At 33.9% G+C, this 21,392-nt stretch overlaps 1 protein-coding gene across 1 annotated transcript in view; it reads left to right on the forward strand.

Annotated features, from left to right (window-relative positions):
- The window catches only part of LOC100369470 (katanin p80 WD40 repeat-containing subunit B1-like), a 32,791-nt gene that overhangs the window by 7,633 nt on the left and 3,766 nt on the right, over window positions 1–21,392 (forward strand). The window contains exons 2-15 of the mRNA XM_006816920.3: window positions 2,005–2,135; window positions 2,595–2,712; window positions 5,192–5,292; window positions 6,117–6,242; window positions 10,836–10,951; window positions 11,116–11,187; window positions 12,152–12,356; window positions 13,152–13,285; window positions 14,426–14,559; window positions 14,801–15,111; window positions 18,097–18,285; window positions 18,461–18,537; window positions 19,076–19,150; window positions 19,765–19,881. Of these exons, the coding sequence (XP_006816983.1) occupies window positions 2,005–2,135; window positions 2,595–2,712; window positions 5,192–5,292; window positions 6,117–6,242; window positions 10,836–10,951; window positions 11,116–11,187; window positions 12,152–12,356; window positions 13,152–13,285; window positions 14,426–14,559; window positions 14,801–15,111; window positions 18,097–18,285; window positions 18,461–18,537; window positions 19,076–19,150; window positions 19,765–19,881 (1,906 nt within the window). The remainder of the gene's footprint in view (window positions 1–2,004; window positions 2,136–2,594; window positions 2,713–5,191; window positions 5,293–6,116; window positions 6,243–10,835; window positions 10,952–11,115; window positions 11,188–12,151; window positions 12,357–13,151; window positions 13,286–14,425; window positions 14,560–14,800; window positions 15,112–18,096; window positions 18,286–18,460; window positions 18,538–19,075; window positions 19,151–19,764; window positions 19,882–21,392) is intronic.

Raw genomic sequence — 21,392 nt, forward strand, 5'->3', positions numbered from 1 at the left:
TTTAAGACACTGTCCACTGCTGACGCGACAATTTCCTTAGAAATCATTTTGATTTGATTTATGGATGGCGAGCACCGACACTCCGATCCGATGAACTAATCAAAACTAAAATGGCGCGTGTCACGTGACTTTGTTTACTAAAGATAGCGTGGGCGTTTGATTGACACTCAACTCATTAGTATTCCACCAATCACAGCTACATCTACTTTCTGGATGTGCGCAGTCAAATTGTATAGGAGACAAGCTGGAGTCTCGTGTGGCGATAGCGATAACACCGGGACGAATGGTCTGGGGTAGAACTCTGCATACCAGTACATCTCATCAATAAAGTGATAAATCAAACCATAGTACAGGTAAACATTTCTGTTCAGTTTCTGCATCATTATATGCATTTTATAAATGTTATTACTTAAATAAAATTATGGTAATTTTACTTGAATTTGAAAAACAACAACAGATTTCTGAGATTGCTTCATGTGATGGAGAATTTGGTGAGATGCATGTTAATGGTTTGCTGACAACCTCCAGTCCATCCACTATCTTACATCAATTAAAATGCTTTGTCAAATAATTTATTTGTCAGTATGAAAGATCTGTTTGCCAACATTGTTAGTGAATTTTCAGATATACTGAATATTTTTTACTGAAGATTTATTTTCTGATCAATTTTCATATTCACAAGAAAAATGAAGTGAAGAATATTATTAAATAAAATTATAATGCATGCATTGGTCAGGTCTTTTATACAGTCCCGTTTTGGAGTAGTGGGTATAATGGCCTCATTTACTGAAAGAAAAAAAAATCATAAACAAAGAATGACAAAGATGACTGGGTATATGTACTTCATTCATCACACTGTACATCCATGACAATTATATATAATAAAGTAATGTTGGTTATACATGTGTATGTTGTTTTGTCTTTTCCTTTTTGTCTATGCATAAGTATCGCATATTTCGTGTTAATAAAGATTATGCGTTATATATGTCTCAACAAACAATAATCTAACTTGATGTCGCTGAATATTTTTATAATGGTTTTCCCACAAATAATTATATTTTTCATCTTGTTCCAACCACAGTATTTTATCAAAGAACGCTATCCATTTTAATTTTCACTGTTTTGCACAAAATTGCTGCCAGAAATTCTAAATATATAAAATAAATTTCTAGTACAATGTATATGCAATAAACATTCTATTACGGTTCACTTTGTTGTTATTTTGGTGTGGGAGGGGTACTATTATACTTGGGTGTTAGCACCAAGATGATTCAAATGCATATCTAGAGCGTCACCTAGTGGCAAAATAATATTCATAGTGTATTTGTTTATATGTAGTTTTTTGATCATTAATGATTTATATTTTGAAAGAGAAATTGGTTACCCCATTAATTGAACAACTACACCATAGTTGTTAAATACGAAAATAATAGGAACATTCAAGAAAATCTCTGTACTGTGAATTGTCTATGGCAATGGCATGTACCTTGTTCTTGCTTCAAATATAGTATGATTACCAGTTTTTTAACCACTGATATCTCAACCACTTTTGCGATTTCAATGAAACTAGTATATAGTCAGGCCTGGATACTCCATGTGTGTGATTATTTCTGGGTTGAAACCTGTGCATATCAAGTATCTAATTTACATCCTGTGAAACAGCCAAAAATTTTAACTTTTTGATCTAAAACTAGAAGCACTGTCACATTTTGTCTTTCTGGTTCAAAATTAAAATTGAATTCATTGAAAAATAAAGAAAATGTGAACAAATTTGCCCCATTTTGAGCAAGAAAAAAAGGGTTGAATAAAAATACTATTACTTTTTTATGAATATGTCCTTTAGAATTGTTATTTTTTCTGGCTCACCGAATCAGCAAAAATTTTTCACTAGAGTAGTTTCATCAAAGATTGAGTCATTGTAATTATTTGAATATGTATTAAACTGAAACTTAAAAATATTATGCATTTCTTTGATTGACTGCACATTCATCTTTTGTTTTGCAGAGGACTTTGTAGCGCATTCTGCCAATGTCAACTGTTTAGCTCTGGGCCCAAAGAGTGGCCGAGTCATGGTGACTGGAGGGGAAGACAAAAAGGTTAATATGTGGGCTGTAGGCAAACCAAACTGTATCATGGTAAGTTTAAGAGCATATCTTTTACCTTCTTTTGGAAATTTTGTTATTCTTACACATTGTATATATCTTCAAATAATGTAATTGTTAACTTTCTAGTTTTTATATCTTGACAAGTGGATTTGTAGCTGTTACATGCATACTGCTTGTTATATGTCAAATAGTAGTTCAGAATCTATCTGTGCATAACACTGAATACATCATCAGCAGTAATGTTTAAACTGATGTATGTTTTGATTGAACTTAAAGTACCATTGAACCATTGCAAAAGCACTTTCTACATTAGCTAGTATTTGTCTTGCAAAAACACATAAATCAATCATTGTTGATTTTTTCAGCTTATATTTTTATTCCATTCAACTGTTTGTTTCTCTCTCTATTATGAAAAAAATATAACACATAATACAAATGTATTTCAAGGACATGGCATTCACCTCGGCGTATATGTTTATTTACTTACAGAGTCTGTCAGGTCATACCTCACCAGTTGAAAGTGTACGGTTTGGTAATACTGAAGAACTTGTGGCAGCTGGCTCCCAGTCTGGAACAATAAAAATATGGGACTTGGAAGCTGCAAAAAGTAAGTTGTGTAAAATGGAATCATTGTGACTAAATGTCTACAAATGATTTTGTAAAGTAAAACACTATTTTCAACACACTTCCAAACTGAACACTTGAGGTGATCATCATTACATGGAGTTGCTGAGTAAATCTGTCAGATGTGTTTGTTAGATCTTATTCCATCAATATCATCAACCAATGGCTGAAACCCAGGAACCTCATAATGTGCTTTTGACCTGATAGTCATATTATTTAGGTAATTTGCATAATACTCAATTCCATCATGCTCTTTGTGTTTCTTCACAACTGTTTGCACAAATACTTTGTTTGTGACGATGTGTTAATCCGTTTTTAAAAAAGTTACTTGTCTATCATTGCAACAATTTGCTACTCATTCGGTCTAGTTGAGCGAATTGGTTTCACACAGCCCGTTATTTGTCTGTTAACTTTAACCAACTCAATGGGAAAAAATTTACTTTGAGTACTATAAAAACAAGGCTATATAAAGATGGTAATGTAAAATCTGTATTAGAAGCCCCAGCTTCTATTAAAATGGTACAATGCGACAGAAGGGATGCAGCTTCTATTAGAGCATCTACATATATGAGAATGATGAATTTTGGGTTCTCAGTTATTCAAAAAGAATTGGTGCGACTTCTATTAGGGATGCGGCCTCTAATACAGATTTTACGGTAATATTTAAGGCTGCATAGCTAAAAAGAAACCAACTACAACCTAGACACATTGCAGCATGTTTGCAATTTGCCAGACAACACATTGACATGACTCCGGCACAGTGGGCCAAGTTATCTGGTTGGACAAACCAAGGTTTACAGTGTTTTATAGCAATGGAAGATTGTATGTATGTCAGAGACCAGATGAAGAGTATGAGTCAAAGTGTATTAGACTGGCAGCCATATTTGACCCCCTAAAAACCTACATTTTATATGTGTAGAAAATTATCTCCAAGTTTTGCAGGCTGATTCTATTCAAACTTAAAGGCCCAATTCACTTGCCCCGAGCAAATGTGAATTGGAGGTGTGGCTATGCTAATGAGTGTTGTTAATCACTTGCATAGCCTATGACGCATCTTGTTTCAGTGGTCCAACATCACATGACTTTGTTTGACAGTAGTTAATTATTCAAGATTAGTAGTGCGTCCCTTTCCCCGGTTTGTGTTTGTGAATTTTATCCGCCAGATCTCAGCTCGTACACTATTTATTGTAATAAATACTACACACAGTCACTGCTGTGATATTTATAGTCACATGCATCGACTTTGGCACGACATATTCAACATGTAAGTTCGAGAAAACGCGTTTTTACCAGAGCTGTTTACTACAGCATGACAAGTAATGAGATAATTTCTATTGTTTAGGAGCGTATTTATAGTATACCTGGGCCTTTAAAGTATGGGTAACACCTGTTCGCATTCAAGGCACATTATTTATTTTTTTCAGATTTTTTTTCGAAATTGGCTTGCGGCCATTTTATGCATTAAAAATACTTATTTTTGCTTAAAAATTAGGATTACAATTACTAAGTTATTTAGATTTGGTACAGAGGCAGTATATTATTTCTCAAAGATGCAAGTTGATTTTGTCAAGATTCTATGCAATATGGCTGACCAGAAATTTTCGTCTTTTTTGCACATTTTGGCTCATTTTTGGGACATTTCTTGCGGTCCGGTTAGGTCCAAACTTGGTTCACAGACAATTGTGTTCTAGCACTTTACAATTTGGTTTGGTTGTCTGGTTGCCATTTTGTTTGACAAAAATCTTGAGTTTTTATCTATTTTTTTATATCTCAAATTCTTACTGCCCAGGTAGGTTGAAACGTGGTACACAGGCAAATGTGTTTTAGCGCATTAATGATATTTGGTCTGTGTCACAATCTAATCAAACATGGTTGACTGGCAGAAATTTTGTTACAAATATAAAATAAACTTTTTTGGACATGCTTAGGCTGATTTGTTTTAAAAATGGTATGATAGTTTTATAGTTGCCTGATGTATTGACTCAAAATGGCTGACTGGTGGGCATTTGTCATATATCAAACATGCAAGAACAGAGCGGGCTGTGACATTTTCAATGGAATAGTTAATTGTTGTAATTACTCAAGGCCACATTAATTTAGTTTAGGAGTATCTAAATTGATTTTAGAAATTCGTTGTATAAGATTTCTCATGAACTGTACAAAACCGATCCAAAACTCTTTTGATGCATTCCAAGGGTTGGTGAACGCAGAACTAGTAAGAGTAGGCACAAAGTAGAATAAAACTGTAAATGGAGCTAATAAATCTAACCAATATTTTGTTTGCCCTAGTAATGTATTCTTTCGATACAAGACAAATTGTCTGACCCATTTACATTAGTATGTATTGTGGTGACATCACCTCCAACCCCTGCATGAACAAGTTCTGTGTTAACAAGGTTTCTTGTGTTACTCCTTTTGAGACAAGCAATAATTCTTATTTATGGTGAATGTTTTTTTGACAGTTGTTCGAACTCTGACCGGTCACAAGTCAAGTATTCAGACCTTAGATTTTCATCCATATGGGGAATTTGTGGCTTCCGGTTCATTTGACACCAATGTAAAAGTGAGTATCCTTATCTTACTAGCTGTTGAACACTATGTTTAGCGTGTTTTTGTGAGAATTTTTTGAAAAATTGTGCGTTTTGTATTGATGTTATGTGCATTCTATACCAGACAAATTAGACCACCTTTTATCTTCAGGATTTATCATTGTATTCAATTAATTTTGCTTCTATCTCCAAATTATACATGACACATATATATGTGTCACTTCCCTAAATTTGTTTGTGCCATTGTATTTGATTCATTGATAATTGTCTGATTTGTTATTGTGTTTTGTTCATTTTTGACAGTGTTTGTCATTTTTGTCTCAAAAAACACCAAAATTCAACATTTGAACAAACATGCCTAGTTCGATTTTACTTAATTCAGTGTTGAAATCACTCATCTTGGATTACTAATGGACGTCATTTTGTTTTGCATTTTCATTAAAAATGGCTAACCTTTTACTCAGATATTCATTTAAAAATTTTTTTAGTGACCATTTTAATAGTATTGTTTTGTAATTTAATTCATAAGGGCCAACTGACAGCCATATTGGTTTTGTTATTATATATTCTTAAAATTTTGTTGGATATACCTTGACAAATTTTGTTCAAAGTTGTTACAAAAGCAATACATGATTTTGTATCTTCAAATGATAATTCAGTACAATACAAACAGGGACTATATCTTTAATGATGACATGTTAGTATGAGGTGATGATGTTGATTATAAGATTGGTTGAAAACTGGTGTAGTATCAAATGTTAAAAGCTATTGTGACCATCAGATTTTTTGTGTATTCTGTGTCAACTATATTTTTAATTTTTTCATTTGAATACTTTAGTTGTGGGACGTTAGAAGAAAAGGTTGTATATATACATATAGAGGGCATACAAATCGTATAAATAGTGTCAGGTTTAGTCCTGATGGCAGATGGGTTGCATCTGCAGGAGAGGATGGCCTTGCTAAGGTAAGACAATTCTTAACTTGTTGTAATAAAATAATACTTTGAAAACAAGTCTTAGCACTGAGTTGCTTCTGTTTGTTTTACATGTATGTGCCATCTGCACATAAAAAGAAATTTTGACATGTGGCCTTTGTACTAACTGCCTATGACTTGCTCAGACAAAGCTTGAACTTCAAAGGCAATTTTTAAAAAAACTTGTGGAAGTAACCTGTTGAAAAACTCTTTACTAAAAACTTGGTGCATATATGCTCTGGACAATTTGATTAGGTTTTGGTAAAAATACATGTATACTAGTATTAATTACCTAATTAGCTAATTTCTAGCTGTTCCATGACTGTTCCACTGATATCTAAAGAACCATTCATTCGATTTTGATGAAACTTGGTACATAGATGCTCCATGCTCATGCACAGATTTGATTAGTTTTGGGTAAAAACCTGTGCATATTAATTACCTAATTTGCATAATGGTTAGTCAATTTTCGGCTTTTGCGTTGATATCTCAAGTACTAATCATCCCTTTTCAATGAAACTTAATATATAGATGTCATAGGACACTGCACAGACCTGATAGTTTTTAGGGTAATATCAATACATATTAATTACCTAATTTGCCTAACTAAACAATTTTTAGCTTTTGATATTTCAAGTAGTAATCATTACATTTCATTGAAACTTGGTACATAGATACTCAAAGACTATGCAGAGATCGATTTTTTTTGGTGAATATTTGTGCATATTAATCAGCTAATTTGCATAATTAGTTAATTTTCAGCTTTCCCACTGATATCTCAAGTACTAATCACATTTCAATGAAACTTGGTACATAGATGCTCTAGGATAATAGACAGACCTGATCAGTTTTGGGTTAAAATCTGTACATATTAATCAACTAATTTGCATAATTAACCAATTTTCAACTTTCACACTGATATCTCAAGTACTAATCACCACATTTCAATGAAACTTGGTACATAGATGTCTAGGACAATGTACAAACCTGATTAGTTTTGGGTTAAAATCTGTTCATATTAATTCCCTAATTAGCATAATAATTCATAATTTTCAATGAAACTTGGTACATAGATGGTCTGTGCGCAGACCTTATTAGTTTTACACACACATTTTTTCATATTAATTTCCTGATTTGCATAATTAGTTTTCAGCTTTCCCATTAATATCTCAAGTACAAGTAATTTTGAATTGATTTTTAATGTGTCTCCAATACACTCAGCACATGGAGTTCTTTCTAAGCTTTCTTTGATTTTTTTTTATATATGTATAAACATAATACTGGATGATGATTAAATTAAAAATTATTAAAATGATTGTTTTTCTTTTGTGGGATCTAAAATTGTCTCTTATGATTCATCAGTAAGTGATTTTAGTGATGATTTTTACACTCCTTTTTGTCTCCCATGTGCAAAGCACAAAATGGGAGTCTTTGCAGTTAGTGTGTCTGTATGTGTGTGTGTATGTGTGTGTGTCTGTATGTGTGTGTCCGACTGTTCCACTGCTATCTCAAGAACCATACATGGGTTTTTGATGAAACTTGGTGATAGATGCTCTGGGCCAATGCGCAGATTTGATTAGGTTTTGGTAAAAATCCATGCTTGTTAATTACCTAATTTGCATGATAATTAGCTAATTTTTAGCTGTTCTATGACTGTTCCACTGATATCTAAAGAACCACTCATTGGATTTTGATGAAACTTGGTACATAGATGCTCTGAACATGTGCGCAGATTTGATTAGTTTTTGGTAAAAATCCGTGCATATTAATTACCTAATTTGCATGATAATTAGCTGATTTTTAGCTGTTCCATGATTGTTCCACTGATATTTGAAGAACCACTCATTGGATTTTGATGAAACTTTGTACATACATGCTCTGAACTAATGCTAGGTTTTGATTAGTTTTTTGTAATAATCCGTGGATACTAATTACCTAATTTGCATAATGATTAGTCAATTTTTGGTTTTTCCACTGATATCTCAAGTACTAATCATCACATTTCAATAAAACTTGGTACATAGATGTCATATAACACTGTACAGACCTGATAGTTTTTATGGTAATATCAGTACATATTAATTACTAATTTGCATAATTAATTAATTTTCAGCATTTGATATAAGTAGTGAGCATTACATTTCAATGAAACTTGGTACATAGATGTCATATGACACTGCACAGACCTGATAGTTTTTATGGTAATATCAGTACATATTAATTACCTAATTTGCATAATTAATTAATTTTCAGCATTTGATATAAGTAGTGAGCATTACATTTCAATGAAACTTGGTACTTACATACTCAAGGATTATGCAGAGATTGATTGTTTCCGATAAATATTTGTGCATATTAATCACCTAATTTGCATAATGATTAGTCAATTTTCGGTTTTTCCACTGATATCTCAAGTACTAATCATCACATTTCAATGAAACTTGGTACATAGATGTCATATGACACTGCACAGACCTGATAGTTTTATGGTAATATCAGTACATATTAATTACCTAATTTGCATAATTAATTAATTTTCAGCATTTGATATAAGTACTAATCATCACATTTCAATGAAAATTGGTACATAGATGTCATAGGACACTGCACAGACCTGATAGTTTTTATGGTAATATCAGTACATATTAATTACCTAATTTGCATAATTAATTAATTTTCAGCATTTGATATAAGTAGTGAGCATTACATTTCAATGAAACTTGGTACTTACATACTCGAGGACTATGCAGAGATTGATTGTTTCTGATAAATATTTGTGCATATTAATCACCTAATTTGCATAATTAGTTAATTTTCAGCTTTTCCATGGGTATCTCAAGTACTAATCATCGCATTTCAATGAAACTTGGTACATAGATCCTTTAGGACTATGCAAAGACCTGATTAGTTTTAGGGCAAATAATTGTGCATATTAATAAATAATTTGCATAATTAATTTTCAGCTTTTCTACTGATATCTAAAGTACTAATCATCACATTTCAATGAATCTAGAATTATGCAGACCCAATGAGTTTCTGGTAAATATTTGTGCATATTAATCACCTAATTTGCATAATTAACCAACTTTCACACTGATATCTCGGGTACTAAACATCACATATCAATGAATGTACATGGATGCTGTAGGACAATAGACAGACCTGGATAATTGTGGGTTAAAACCTGTACATATTAATTACCTAATTTGCATAATTAACCAATTTTAAGCTTTCACACTGATATCTAAAGTACTAATTATTCCATTTCAATGAAACTTAGTACAAAGATGCTCTAGGACAATGTACAAACCTAATTAGTTTGGGGTAAAAATCTGTTCATATTAATTCCCTAATAAGCATAATAATTCATAATTTTTGGTTCTAATCACATTTCAATTAAACTTGGAAACATAGATTTTCTGTTACATTGCGCAGACCTCATTAGTTTTACACTCAAATATGTTCATATTAATTTTCTGATTTGCATAATTAGTTTTCAGCTAAGTAATTTCGAATTATATTTAATGTGTCTCCAATACTCTCAGCACATGGGAGTTCTTTCTAAGCTTTCTTTGATTTTTTTTAGCTCCGCTGTCGACTTTGTCGAGCGGAGCTTATCATATGAGTGATTGTTCGTCGTCGTCCGTGTCAATGTTTTACTTTTTCGACTTCTTCTTGAAAACTACAAGCCTGAATGCTTTGATACTTGGTGTATATGTACCTTGGGTAGACCTGTCTCAGATTTGTTCATTTCATGATGATATCTTCAATTCTCTAATTTTGGTGAATATTTTTGTCATTTTTAGTAAAAAGTGATATTTTCGACTTCTTGTTGAAAACCGCAAGTCCAATTGCTTTGATATTACATATATAGGTACTACATGTGGACCTCTCTCATATTTGTTTATTTTGTAATTATAGATATCTTTAATTCTCTAATTTTGGTGAATATTTTTGTAATTTTTGGTAAAAAGTGATATTTTCGACTTCTTGTTGAAAACCGCAAGTCCAATTGCTTTGATATTACATATATAGGTACTACATGTGGACCTTTCTCAGATTTGTTCATTTCATGATGATATCTTTAATTCTCTAATTTTGATGAATATTTTTGTAATTTTTGGTAAAAAGTGATATTTTCGACTTCTTGTTGAAAACCGCAAGTCCAATTGCTTTGATATATTATACATATAGGTACTACATGTGGACCTCTCTCAGATTTGTTCATTTTCTAATGATATCTTCTGTTCTTTAATTGCCATGTGCATTGCTAACAGCGGAGCTATCTCAGCCGACAAGCTGCTTGTTCCATCTATTTAACTATTTTTGACCACGTATTTTTAACCCTGCTGTCGACTTTGTCGGGCAGAGCTTATCATAATGAATGATTGTCCGGTGTTGTCTGTGTTAACTTTTCAATTCTTTAATTGAAATCTGCATTGCTAACAGCGGAGCTATCTCAGTTGAGAGGCTGCTTGTTTTGTTATTTCAATAATTGACTGAGATAGAAGATTAAAATGTGATAGAACTGATGGAATAATTGTGTTTATTAAAACTTTGTTTCCTTTTCCCCATCCATCTAAGCTATGGGATTTAGCTGCCGGGAAGCTAATAAATGAATTCAAACACCATACTGGACCTGTAAATAATATTGAATTCCATCCTAATGAGTTTCTTCTGGCAACAGGAAGTGCAGACAGGTATATTCACTTATTTTTAATTTGTATGTAAGATGACTTTTTATTTAGGAAATCACTATTAAAAATGGTTAAACTCTCATCGGTTCACTCATTATTACCAATATATCTCATTATTTGTTTTCTGCATTAGTACTTTCTAACCATCACTTTTTTTTTCCTTTCAGAACTGTGAAATTTTGGGATTTAGAAAACTTTAACCTTGTTGGTACAACAGATAAAGAAGCTAGTCCAATCAGGTAAGTACTGTTTAGACATTTAGCTGGTATGTTGTGTGACATGAATTGGCGTGGAAGATTTACACAGTTTCTGTACATAAGCTTGGTTATTAAGCTTCCTTTTTGGGGAAGCCCAGTGGCTGGAGCGAAGACATGCTATGGCGCAAGTATCAATTTGAGTCACGCACACAGTACATGTTTACTTTGATTAAACATAGTATTTACCTTGCCATGTTTATGTTCAGCTAATTTACTAGCTGGTGTATGTCAGCATAATGTGAGGTTAGTGCAATAATACCACAAGATATACCTTCTGTCGGTAAGGGATTACATAGATGTTGAGAAATACACTGGTCAGATAGCAACCCAAAATGCCAGTGAAAAACAAGCGTATGTGCAAACTTTTGTGTTGATTGTCGCATTAGCCCACAGTCCTATAAACCTAATTGTTAACTGCAACTAAGTGGTACATTTTGAATTTGAAGATTAATTTTATTTATCTTCCTGATTATTCACCATGATGCATTCTTCATATACATATCACATTATAGTAAAATAATAACTATACTATACAGGGGTCGAAATACCCTGGTGCACACTGCACTATGCACATAGATTATTAGCTAGTGCAAGTACACTCAAAATATAATGTGCACGCTGTGCATGTAGAAATTAACACAACATTTTCTCATTACAATCACTAAGCCTAAATTACATTCAACCAACATTGTGGAAAAACTGAAAAAAAATCATATTCTTTCATGATCGTATCAATCGAGAACCCATAAATTTTATTTAAACTTAAACAACAACTTAGTGCAGGTAAATTTCAAATTCAACATGCACACTATGCATGCAGGGAAAAAATTCTATTTCCATCCCTGCTATATAATTCTACTATACTATTACTAGATGGGAGAAGATTTCAGTCTTTTACTGTTGTATGTTTAAAATAGTTACAATGACAGGAATGTTTGTATTACAGGTGTATACTATTTCATCAAGATGGTAATGTTTTATTTAGTGGAGGCCAGGACTCACTACATGTATATAGCTGGGAACCAGTCAAATGTTTTGATTCATACTCAATGGGATGGGGTAAAGTTGCAGATATGACGACTTCTTCTAATCAATTAATTGGAGCTAGTTATAGCCAGAGTAATGTGTCACTCTTTGTTGTAGATTTAGCCGTAAGTATTTCCTTTTTTGTTTTCGTTTTAACAACATGGATAAAAATAAAAATAAATATTTTGAAATTCATTCAATTTCACTACCTCAGATACAAAAATGTGCTATTTTTTTCTCTGTTTGTGTTTTGGACCATAGGCGAATGTAGACACAGACAACTTTTGTGTCGAAGAACCACTTGTTACGAATATCGAGACATAATAAAGAGTACCATACTCATCTGACTTGGTGCCCATGCTCGACTAAGCACCCATCTCCCACTTTTGGGGGATTTTTGTTTTTGGGATCACGTTCGACTAAGTTCCCTCTTCTTTTGAAATGTCCCAAATTAAACCAATTAAAAGTCATGAAACCTGGTCATTGAACATCATTTTACTCTTCTGAATAATCAGTGTCTATTGTGACTATCAGTCGTGAAAGGTGTTAAATACTTCTTCGAAATTCAGTTTACCTTTTAAAAATTTATGAATCTCCAGTTTAAAAAAAAAATTCAAAATCAAGGCCAACTTGACTGGTGCCCATTTTGTTTTTTGGCCATATTACTCATTATCTTAGGTATGAATAACATTTTTTCCAGATTGCAACGGGGACTATGCCATTAATGACTTGTTTTATTTTATTTAGAATATGACTCAAATAATTGTTTAAAAATGTTGTGGTCTGAAATGAACATGATTTCAGCGAAAAATAACACTAACATTTTAGTAAGAATTATTTTTATTTCATCAGTAAAGTGCAGTATACCATAGAGTGATGGCATCTACTAAAGAAGTATTGTAATACGTTTATCTTTGCAGAGAACTAATATGTCGGGTGATATTTCACATGTTGAACAACCAAGCAAACCCGTACAACAGCAAATACCTTTCACTGCTAGTGGACATCGAAAAAATTTTGTAACAGAGCGACCACATACACAGTGTAGCGGAGGGTTAGTAATACTGATATTGTGTTATCAACACTTAATGACTGTTGATTTCTACAACCAAATCTTTCTTAAAGGGTCATATAGCATGTATTTGCATTGCATGTGAACCAACAATTTTAGTCCTTATTCAGATGTAGTTTGAAAAGAGGACTATTAAAGGGGGAGTCGTCACTTGCGCACGCGTGGGAATGGAGTCCCAAGCGACGATTACAACACTGCTAAAAACGCAAGGGCTCATGGCCATCTGACGCATGCGCAGGTGACGACTCCTCTGCTTTAATTTATTCAGTGTCTGTCCACCTGTGCATCTTCAATATTTTATCAAAAATTAGGCAGCAGAAACTTTTCATGTTTATGCTGAATTATGTGATACAAGAGCTCTGCAATGTTTTTCCTAATCTGAATATCCTGAGTGGGTCTTTTGACATGATTTTCCCTGTTACAATCTCTCTCAAATCCATTAATAATTCAATACAGATTTTGCATGGATGGTAATATTACCTGGGGATGACAGTGATATTGATTTGAGTGAACCTAGTTAACATGAAATAACATGAAGGCAAGAAGCTGGGAAGACCAAAAAATTAAAGAATAGTAATTAGGTTCAGAACAGGACTTAAAAAAGTATTCACAACCAAGACACTGGATCTGGATCTCGCTGTTTAGTTTACATTTTTTTTCAACTAAGAATCAAAATTTTTGCTTGTTGTATTTTAAATAAAAAACATGACATCGGTGAACTTTATGAGTAAAAATAACAGAAACTTTAAATTAAAGGGAAACCACCACAAAAACATTAACAATGTCGGTCGATGGTTTGCCATCATGAAACCAGTTCATTGTTTACGCTTTCCAATTCGTCAGAGAAATTAGGAATCACTATTTTTGCAAGTAGAATTTAAAACAAAAATATGATATCAGCAAATTTTATGAACTATACTAACAGAAAAGTTGAATTAAATATTCATTAAAAGAGAAATTGATCACGTGACGACGTGGGATGCCAAATATCTGTCTGCATAGCGGTCCCTTCCTCCAAGTGACGTTGCACAGAACTTCCATTACTTTCATGTTTGCTGCAGTTGCATGTCCCTTCTTTTTTAATGTCTTTGATATAACATAGATTTGTTATTTAATTGATAGTGATCAAGGCGCTGAAATGAAGACAGAGCCTGAAGAAGAACAGACACAAGACCATGGAGAGGATGATCAAAGTCCAGCACAGATAGAAAACCCAGACGACTATAGAGAACTATTTCAACCAAGGAAACACTTAGGTAGTTAAATGAGAAATGTGTACTGCTTGCTGCATTTTGTTTGTTTTTGAATATAAGTTTTCCCAACTCATCACTATGTTCTGACAAAGTGTGTCATGAAATCATCTAGCCTAGCCTGTCTACTATATTGCATTCTCTCTTGATGATTCATGGTACAAGATTGTTGGTTAAATCATCCTCACTTGCCTATTTCTCAAATCATTCTGTTGGTTTATAAAAATAAAGAAACATTTTTTTACAGCTCGATCTCCGCCAAAGGAGCCATTCCCAGCACCTTTAGCCGATCCAGTACCTGTGGCAGTTGTACCAGCTAACAACCAACAAAATGTCACAAGACCGGTCACTCAATCGGTCTCTAGACCAGTCACCCAATCCGTCAGTCAAACACATTCATCACCACCAAGGCAAGAACCTGAAGCACCAGTGCATCAGCCGCCACCTGCAGCACCAGTGCATCAGCCGCCACCTGCAGCACAGCATCATCCAGTTTCTAATGTCATACCATCTGACAGAGATAAACCTGTAGGTTTAGATATGAATGCTTTCCTTCCTGTGAGTATTATTTCATTTAGGGTTCATAATCAGCATGGGCTGACCTCTGTGTTGATCTCAATATTACCGTTACTGTGGCCTTGAATTTATTTCATACACCTGACGAGTAATATAGACAGCTTATTGGCTGACATTACAGCTGTGTTGCAAACAGTGTTGCTTCAGGAAGCCAGTAAATCGCTATCAGATTTGGGGCAAGATTGCTTGCAAACATAGCTGTATTGTCAGCTAATTGGCTGTTGATATTGCTGGTGTATTAAACAAATTTTCGGTCACAGTAACTTCAAAAGACAGGTTTTTATAAAGCAATATGACCTGTTGTCTGCATTGATGTCAACATTAGCATGTGAAAATTAACAATGTAACTACCGTACAGTTCTCGCGAAAGCTTTGGCTTTTCTGGCATCATTGTCGCCTACGCATGGCTTCATTGTCGCCTCAGCATCGCATCATTGTGGCATCAGCTTCGCGTCTTTGAAAATTGAAGCTGTGTTCGCCTCGCTCATTCTGTGGCATCATCGTGGCCTCAGCTTTGCAGTCTCATGGCATCAACATGGCATCAGCTTCAAAGTATTGTGACATGAGTATGACCTCGTTATTTTCATACGGAAAGGCAGTAGAGAAAAACACATGTACAGAAGTTCGATATGTAATCGATTTGAAATTCAAGGCGGTAAGGGAATAAAACAATATGAGTAAAATGACATTTTAAAAAGATATTTTGTTTAATTATTTAATGTTGCGAATATTGGGTACCAAAAACTTTTTTTTTTTCAGACAAGTACCAAAAACTTTGTGAAGTACATTGCAATCTGCAGGGTGACGAGTGTCATAATGACTGCAAGGAAAATCGTGATAATTTTAAATCACACGATGCATTCGTCCGGATACAACACAATTTGCTATATGAAATGAAACTGTTCTTGTTATAAAATAACCTTATTTTCGTTACATACAAAGTTCCAAAACAAGTGTGTACATTTCTAACTATGATTGGATGGTTGTGGTGGCGTCGGTCTAGTAAAATTTTACATCCAGTTTTCAAAATTAAGTCACGATCAGTGACCTAAGCTCGACCTATACGTACTTTAAAATTATTCTCACAAAAAATATTTTCGAATAAAAACGAGCCAAATGCCCTGTAAAAAATTGAATAGCACTTGACATGCAGAAATAATTTATTGGGCTTCAGAAAAAAACGTGTCCATTTAGTAAATATTTGGTGACCAGTCGATGAACAATTTGAAACTCATGATACACACGGAAGTCATTTGATACTGAATATCATCGACCCCAAGCTGGTTTACCTTATTTCCCAACTTGCAAAACTGATTTGTATCTCAGCCCAGTTTTTTTTTTCTTTTTTTGAACTGAGGTCAAATCCCAGCTGTTTGTCAAAATATACCGATGTTTTTTAGTGAATAATTGTGAAGCCTGTCACAGTACAAAAAAAACTATGTGAATCGACGCAGGAGATTGGATGGTACGACGACCCTTAAATTAGCGTCAAATATGCTTTGTTACAACATCATTTATTGGCCGAGAGTCACCTGATCGGAGCACACAACCTGGGTCACAGAACCATATGTGTCCATATTATCAACGGGACTTTGCGAGAGAACCACACTTTCAACCATTTTTAGTGCGGAAGTTGTCAACAAATGTCGAAAAACTCGTGAATTTTATGGATTTGAATAAAATAAAGCTTGGTAAGACTGGTTAATAATATATCCCCTGATGCTCTTCGATTTTTTTTAATTTTATTTCAAGGTGAGAAATGGATAATTGAAGTTCCATCGATTTCAAGACGACTGTTTCACCGCGACAACTCTATGCTGTGTTGTAGTTTTGCAAGGGAAAACAAAAATATAATAAATAGTACTTGTTTAATTATTTGGTTTTACAGCCCGCAAATTACGGGACATGATCTCCATGAATTACAATAAATAAATGCTGATTGTGTTGAATGACGGACGTCGGGACTGTTTGGAGAAACCAACGGGGATCAATATTCCAAACAAATTATTGGAACACTTTCGATAGACATTTCAAACAAATGAAATTATTAACGAAAGACGAGATTTTTTCAGATATTTACGAACATACTGTCATACTAAATATATGCAAAATTGACAAATACTCAAAGAGATATTAAGTTTTATTTTAGCCTTAGTAATATTTTCTTTCACTCAGTCCATGCGTGGGACTTCTATTGGGACTACTTCTTCATGGTCCTTCGGCTTGTCTTCTCCTTGGGGGAAATAACAATAATTATACAAATCGTAAACTCAGCACAGTCAGGAAAAGAAGCCCAGACAACCATGTCGTAATTCTGTTGAAATACATTTTGTAGCAGTGTAAGAATAAGTTGTTTAAAATAAAATAGTCAGTCCCAGCCAAATCTAGGTCAAAGGGTCAGTTTGTGTGCATATAATTATAGATAGTTAAAACAAAAAGTATTTGAACTTTTGACGGTTGTTCAACATCCATGCACGGTTACTAAACTAGTAATCGTGATCTATGAAAACCAGAAAATTTTTAGTAGACCAAATTTTTTCACAGTCGAAAATAAATCGGAAATTCAACAAGCGGTCGCAAAAGCGAGCGATTGAAAAGCGGAAGTGGGCGAGAAGTTGGGCAAAATGAGTTCTGTACTTCTTTGTTTGATGAAGCAATGCTGATGCCACATTGTCGCCATAATGAGACCACAATGAAACGAAGCGATAACCGCCTCAACTTTTTATCTCGCGACATTGAAGCGACGCTGAAGCCATAACAATGCCATATGATGCGATGCTGGAGCGAAGCTGATGCTGAAGTGAAGCCAAAGCTTTCGCGAGAACTGTACTGTACTTTTACTTGTTCTCTTTGCACTCAAGCATCATGGTCCTTGTAGAAAATGTCATGATGTCTGATAACAAAAGTACAAAACATGCATAAAAATTCCAGATCTGATCATAGTTATTGCTTCCATTTGATTTTTAGAAACAGCCACAGCACAGTGTGGCTCCATCAAGTTCTGTGAACAATGCTAACATAGGACCTCCTGAAGTTAGTGAAAGTGAGATCATCTCAGCAATTGAAAAAGGTCATGGGTCAATGTGTTCAGTTCTCACAAGTAGGCATAAAAATCTTGATGTTGTCAGGTCTATATGGACATCAGGTGAAATCAGGGTAAGTTTTTTTTTGAATTTTAGTTTAATTATGCATTCATAGCACTGGGAGTACAGCTATGGATATAATAAAAGTCTAATTTCATGAACCTTGAATCACTTGAAAATTAAGACTTCATATTCAATATAATAATTCTACTAATTGCAAACAATATTTTTTTTTATTCATTTTTCAGACTGCTCTAGAGTCTGCCATCAATATGAATGATTTGGCAATTATAGTAGACTTACTCAATGTTATGTGTCTCAAAACGTAAGTCATCATAGACTTCATTGTAAAATTGATTTTGACTTGCATGACTGCATATCAATTTACACATTTGTTCTAGTACTGCTTATGTAATTTCTTTTGAATTCTTACAATCTTTCCAGTCAAACCTCTTTCTGCATACAAACCATGTTTGCATTTCTTCATCATATGCATGTTGTTGTAATAACTTGGTAGATTTAGTATTAGTCGATTGTAACATGCATTTGTGAGATTGTGATTCATTAACATTGTCCTATGCTGGATCAAAATTGGCATTTGTCAAGCTCACCCAGACATGGGAAAACAAAATATCAAAACTGGTTGCCAATGTTATATCCTACATGTACTACCTCCATTTTCTGTAAAAAATACTATTTTTGAGTGGTTATTTGAAAAGCAAGATCCTAAAACGTTGACATTTGTAACCGTAAACATTTGTGATTTCTATTCAAAAGGTTAAAACACAAACTTGTTTTTTTTTTCGACACATGTACAAATAAATCTGAAACAGAAACCTTTTGTACATCTCTCTTCTTCACAGGTCACTATGGAAGCTAGATCTTTGTGTTGTACTGCTACCAAAAATAGAAGAGCTTGTTGAGAGTAAATATGAAAAGTAAGTAACCACATATTGTAAACTGTTTAATTTCACAATTTGCTAGTTTAATGGCGCTTGTAACCACATAATTTCATGAAAGTGGCTGACTTTTGTCTCTTGTGTCTTCAAGATGTTATAAAATGTGATATGGCTGCAATATTTTGCAATTTGTCTCTTGAGAATTGAATTGAATTGAATTGTAAGATCTGTGCTTGCAAACATCAGCAATATAGACTCGCCTAGAGTGGATGCGGACACAGGCGCGGCCACAAGTAGGTGCCAGCGAGATTCGAAAGCCAACTGTTCAGTCGAAACCCAAGCAGTTAGCCAATTCGCTAACGAGTTTGCAAATTGACTGCCCCAATACGTCTTCACTGAATTGGAGTGGATGCAAGGATTTGTAGTAATATACTTTTACATTTTGTATTTGACAGTCAACTTTATTTTACTAATAACGGAAAGGTAACATATAGGCAACTGTTAATTTGAATAGAACATAGTTTATACTGTTATTATTGCTATCTTCATTTTCACCATGATTTAGAAAAAATCTAACAATATTACTGTGACACAATCTATTGCTATCTCATCTTGTGTCTTTTGATTTTATACTGTTTGTTGTTTCTTTGCAGTTATATTCTTACAAGTTGTCAAGCCATTAAACTTATCATGAAGAGCTTTTCTCAACTTATTAAATCAAATATCACATCTCCTCCGTTATCAGGAGTAGATATTTCAAGAGAAGAACGGTAAGCAGTTTTAATAATTTACCTGTAGATATGCATTTCACCTCTATATTTCCTTATATCCTCGTAAGTGAACTATTTTTAAAGTTCACTCTGAAAGGCTTTGAGGTGTTTAGGTGGTATTGTTATTCCCCCAGGCACATTGTCAGTAGGGTATGTTGTGGGTACCAGTGTATGTTTGTACTATTGCAGATATAGATATTCACACTGGATCTGATCAACATATTCAATGACCATATATGGTCCTGTGATCTCATTAAAAAATATCATAAATATAATATCTGGTGCACTATTACAGATGTAAACATTCAACCAGTGCTTGTAATAAAGATGTATTGGGATCTGCCATCTTTGATGTGTTTTTTTTAGTTTTTAATGGGAAAGCAAGGTCATTGGACATAGCTGGGCCAATCACATTCAAACTACACTAATGTGTCGAACATATGCATGTCCATTCGTTTCAGTGTCAGTTTCAAGACGACCAGATGGCATGTGAGAGCCTATTAAGATAGTCATCACTTGTATGTCATTATTTATTAGTCCCTGGTCCAAAAACGGGGACTTATGTTTTGACCTCTGTGTGTCTGTGCGTGTGTCTGTGCGTGCATCCGGACCTGTATCTTAGAAATGCCTGGACCAATCACAATCAAACTTCACACATACATCATACATGATATTATACATATGCACATCAATTTGTTTCATGATCTGATTCAAGATGGTCGAATGGCGGTCATTTTTGTGCTAAAAAATCCTAAAAATCAAGCATTTCTCGGCTGTTTACAGATGGATTTTGTTCAAACTTGGTATATACATTAGACATTATAGGACCTTGATGCACATCATTTTGTTTTACGATCTGATTCAAGATGGTTGAATGGCGGCCATGTTTGTGCTAAAAAATCCTAAAAATCAAGCATTTCTCGGCTGTTTACAGATGGATTTTGTTCAAACTTGGTATATACATTAGACATTATAGGACCTTGATGCACATCATTTTGTTTAATGATCTCATTTAAGATGGCCGAATGGCGGCCATTTTTGTGCTAAAAAATCCTAAAAATCAAGCATTTCTTGGCTGTTTACAGATGGATTTTGTTCAAACTTGGTATATACATTAGACGTTATGGACCTTGATGCAAATAATTTTGTTTTTCAGATAAGATTCAAAATGGCCGACTGGCGACCATTTTGTTTTAATGAATGTGGCTCTCGTGCCATATCTCTGACTTGCTTTCACTGATTATATTCAGATTTTAAATATTCATTATACATGATGTAATAGATAGACAGATATATTGGTTTGACGATCCTATTCAAAATGGCCAAATGGTGGCCATTTTTGTGCTAAAAAATCATCAAATATCAAGCATTTCTGGCATTTATGGATGGATTTCGTTCAAACTTGGTACATATATTAGACATTACAGGTTCCTGATGCACATCATTTATTTTTCAGATTGGACTCAAAATGGCTGTCTGGCGGCCATTTTGTTTTAATGAATGGGCTTCTA

The sequence above is a fragment of the Saccoglossus kowalevskii genome, chromosome 6, assembly GCF_978046115.1.
Source record: "Saccoglossus kowalevskii chromosome 6, keSacKowa6.1, whole genome shotgun sequence".
NCBI classification, from domain to species: Eukaryota; Metazoa; Hemichordata; class Enteropneusta; family Harrimaniidae; genus Saccoglossus; species Saccoglossus kowalevskii.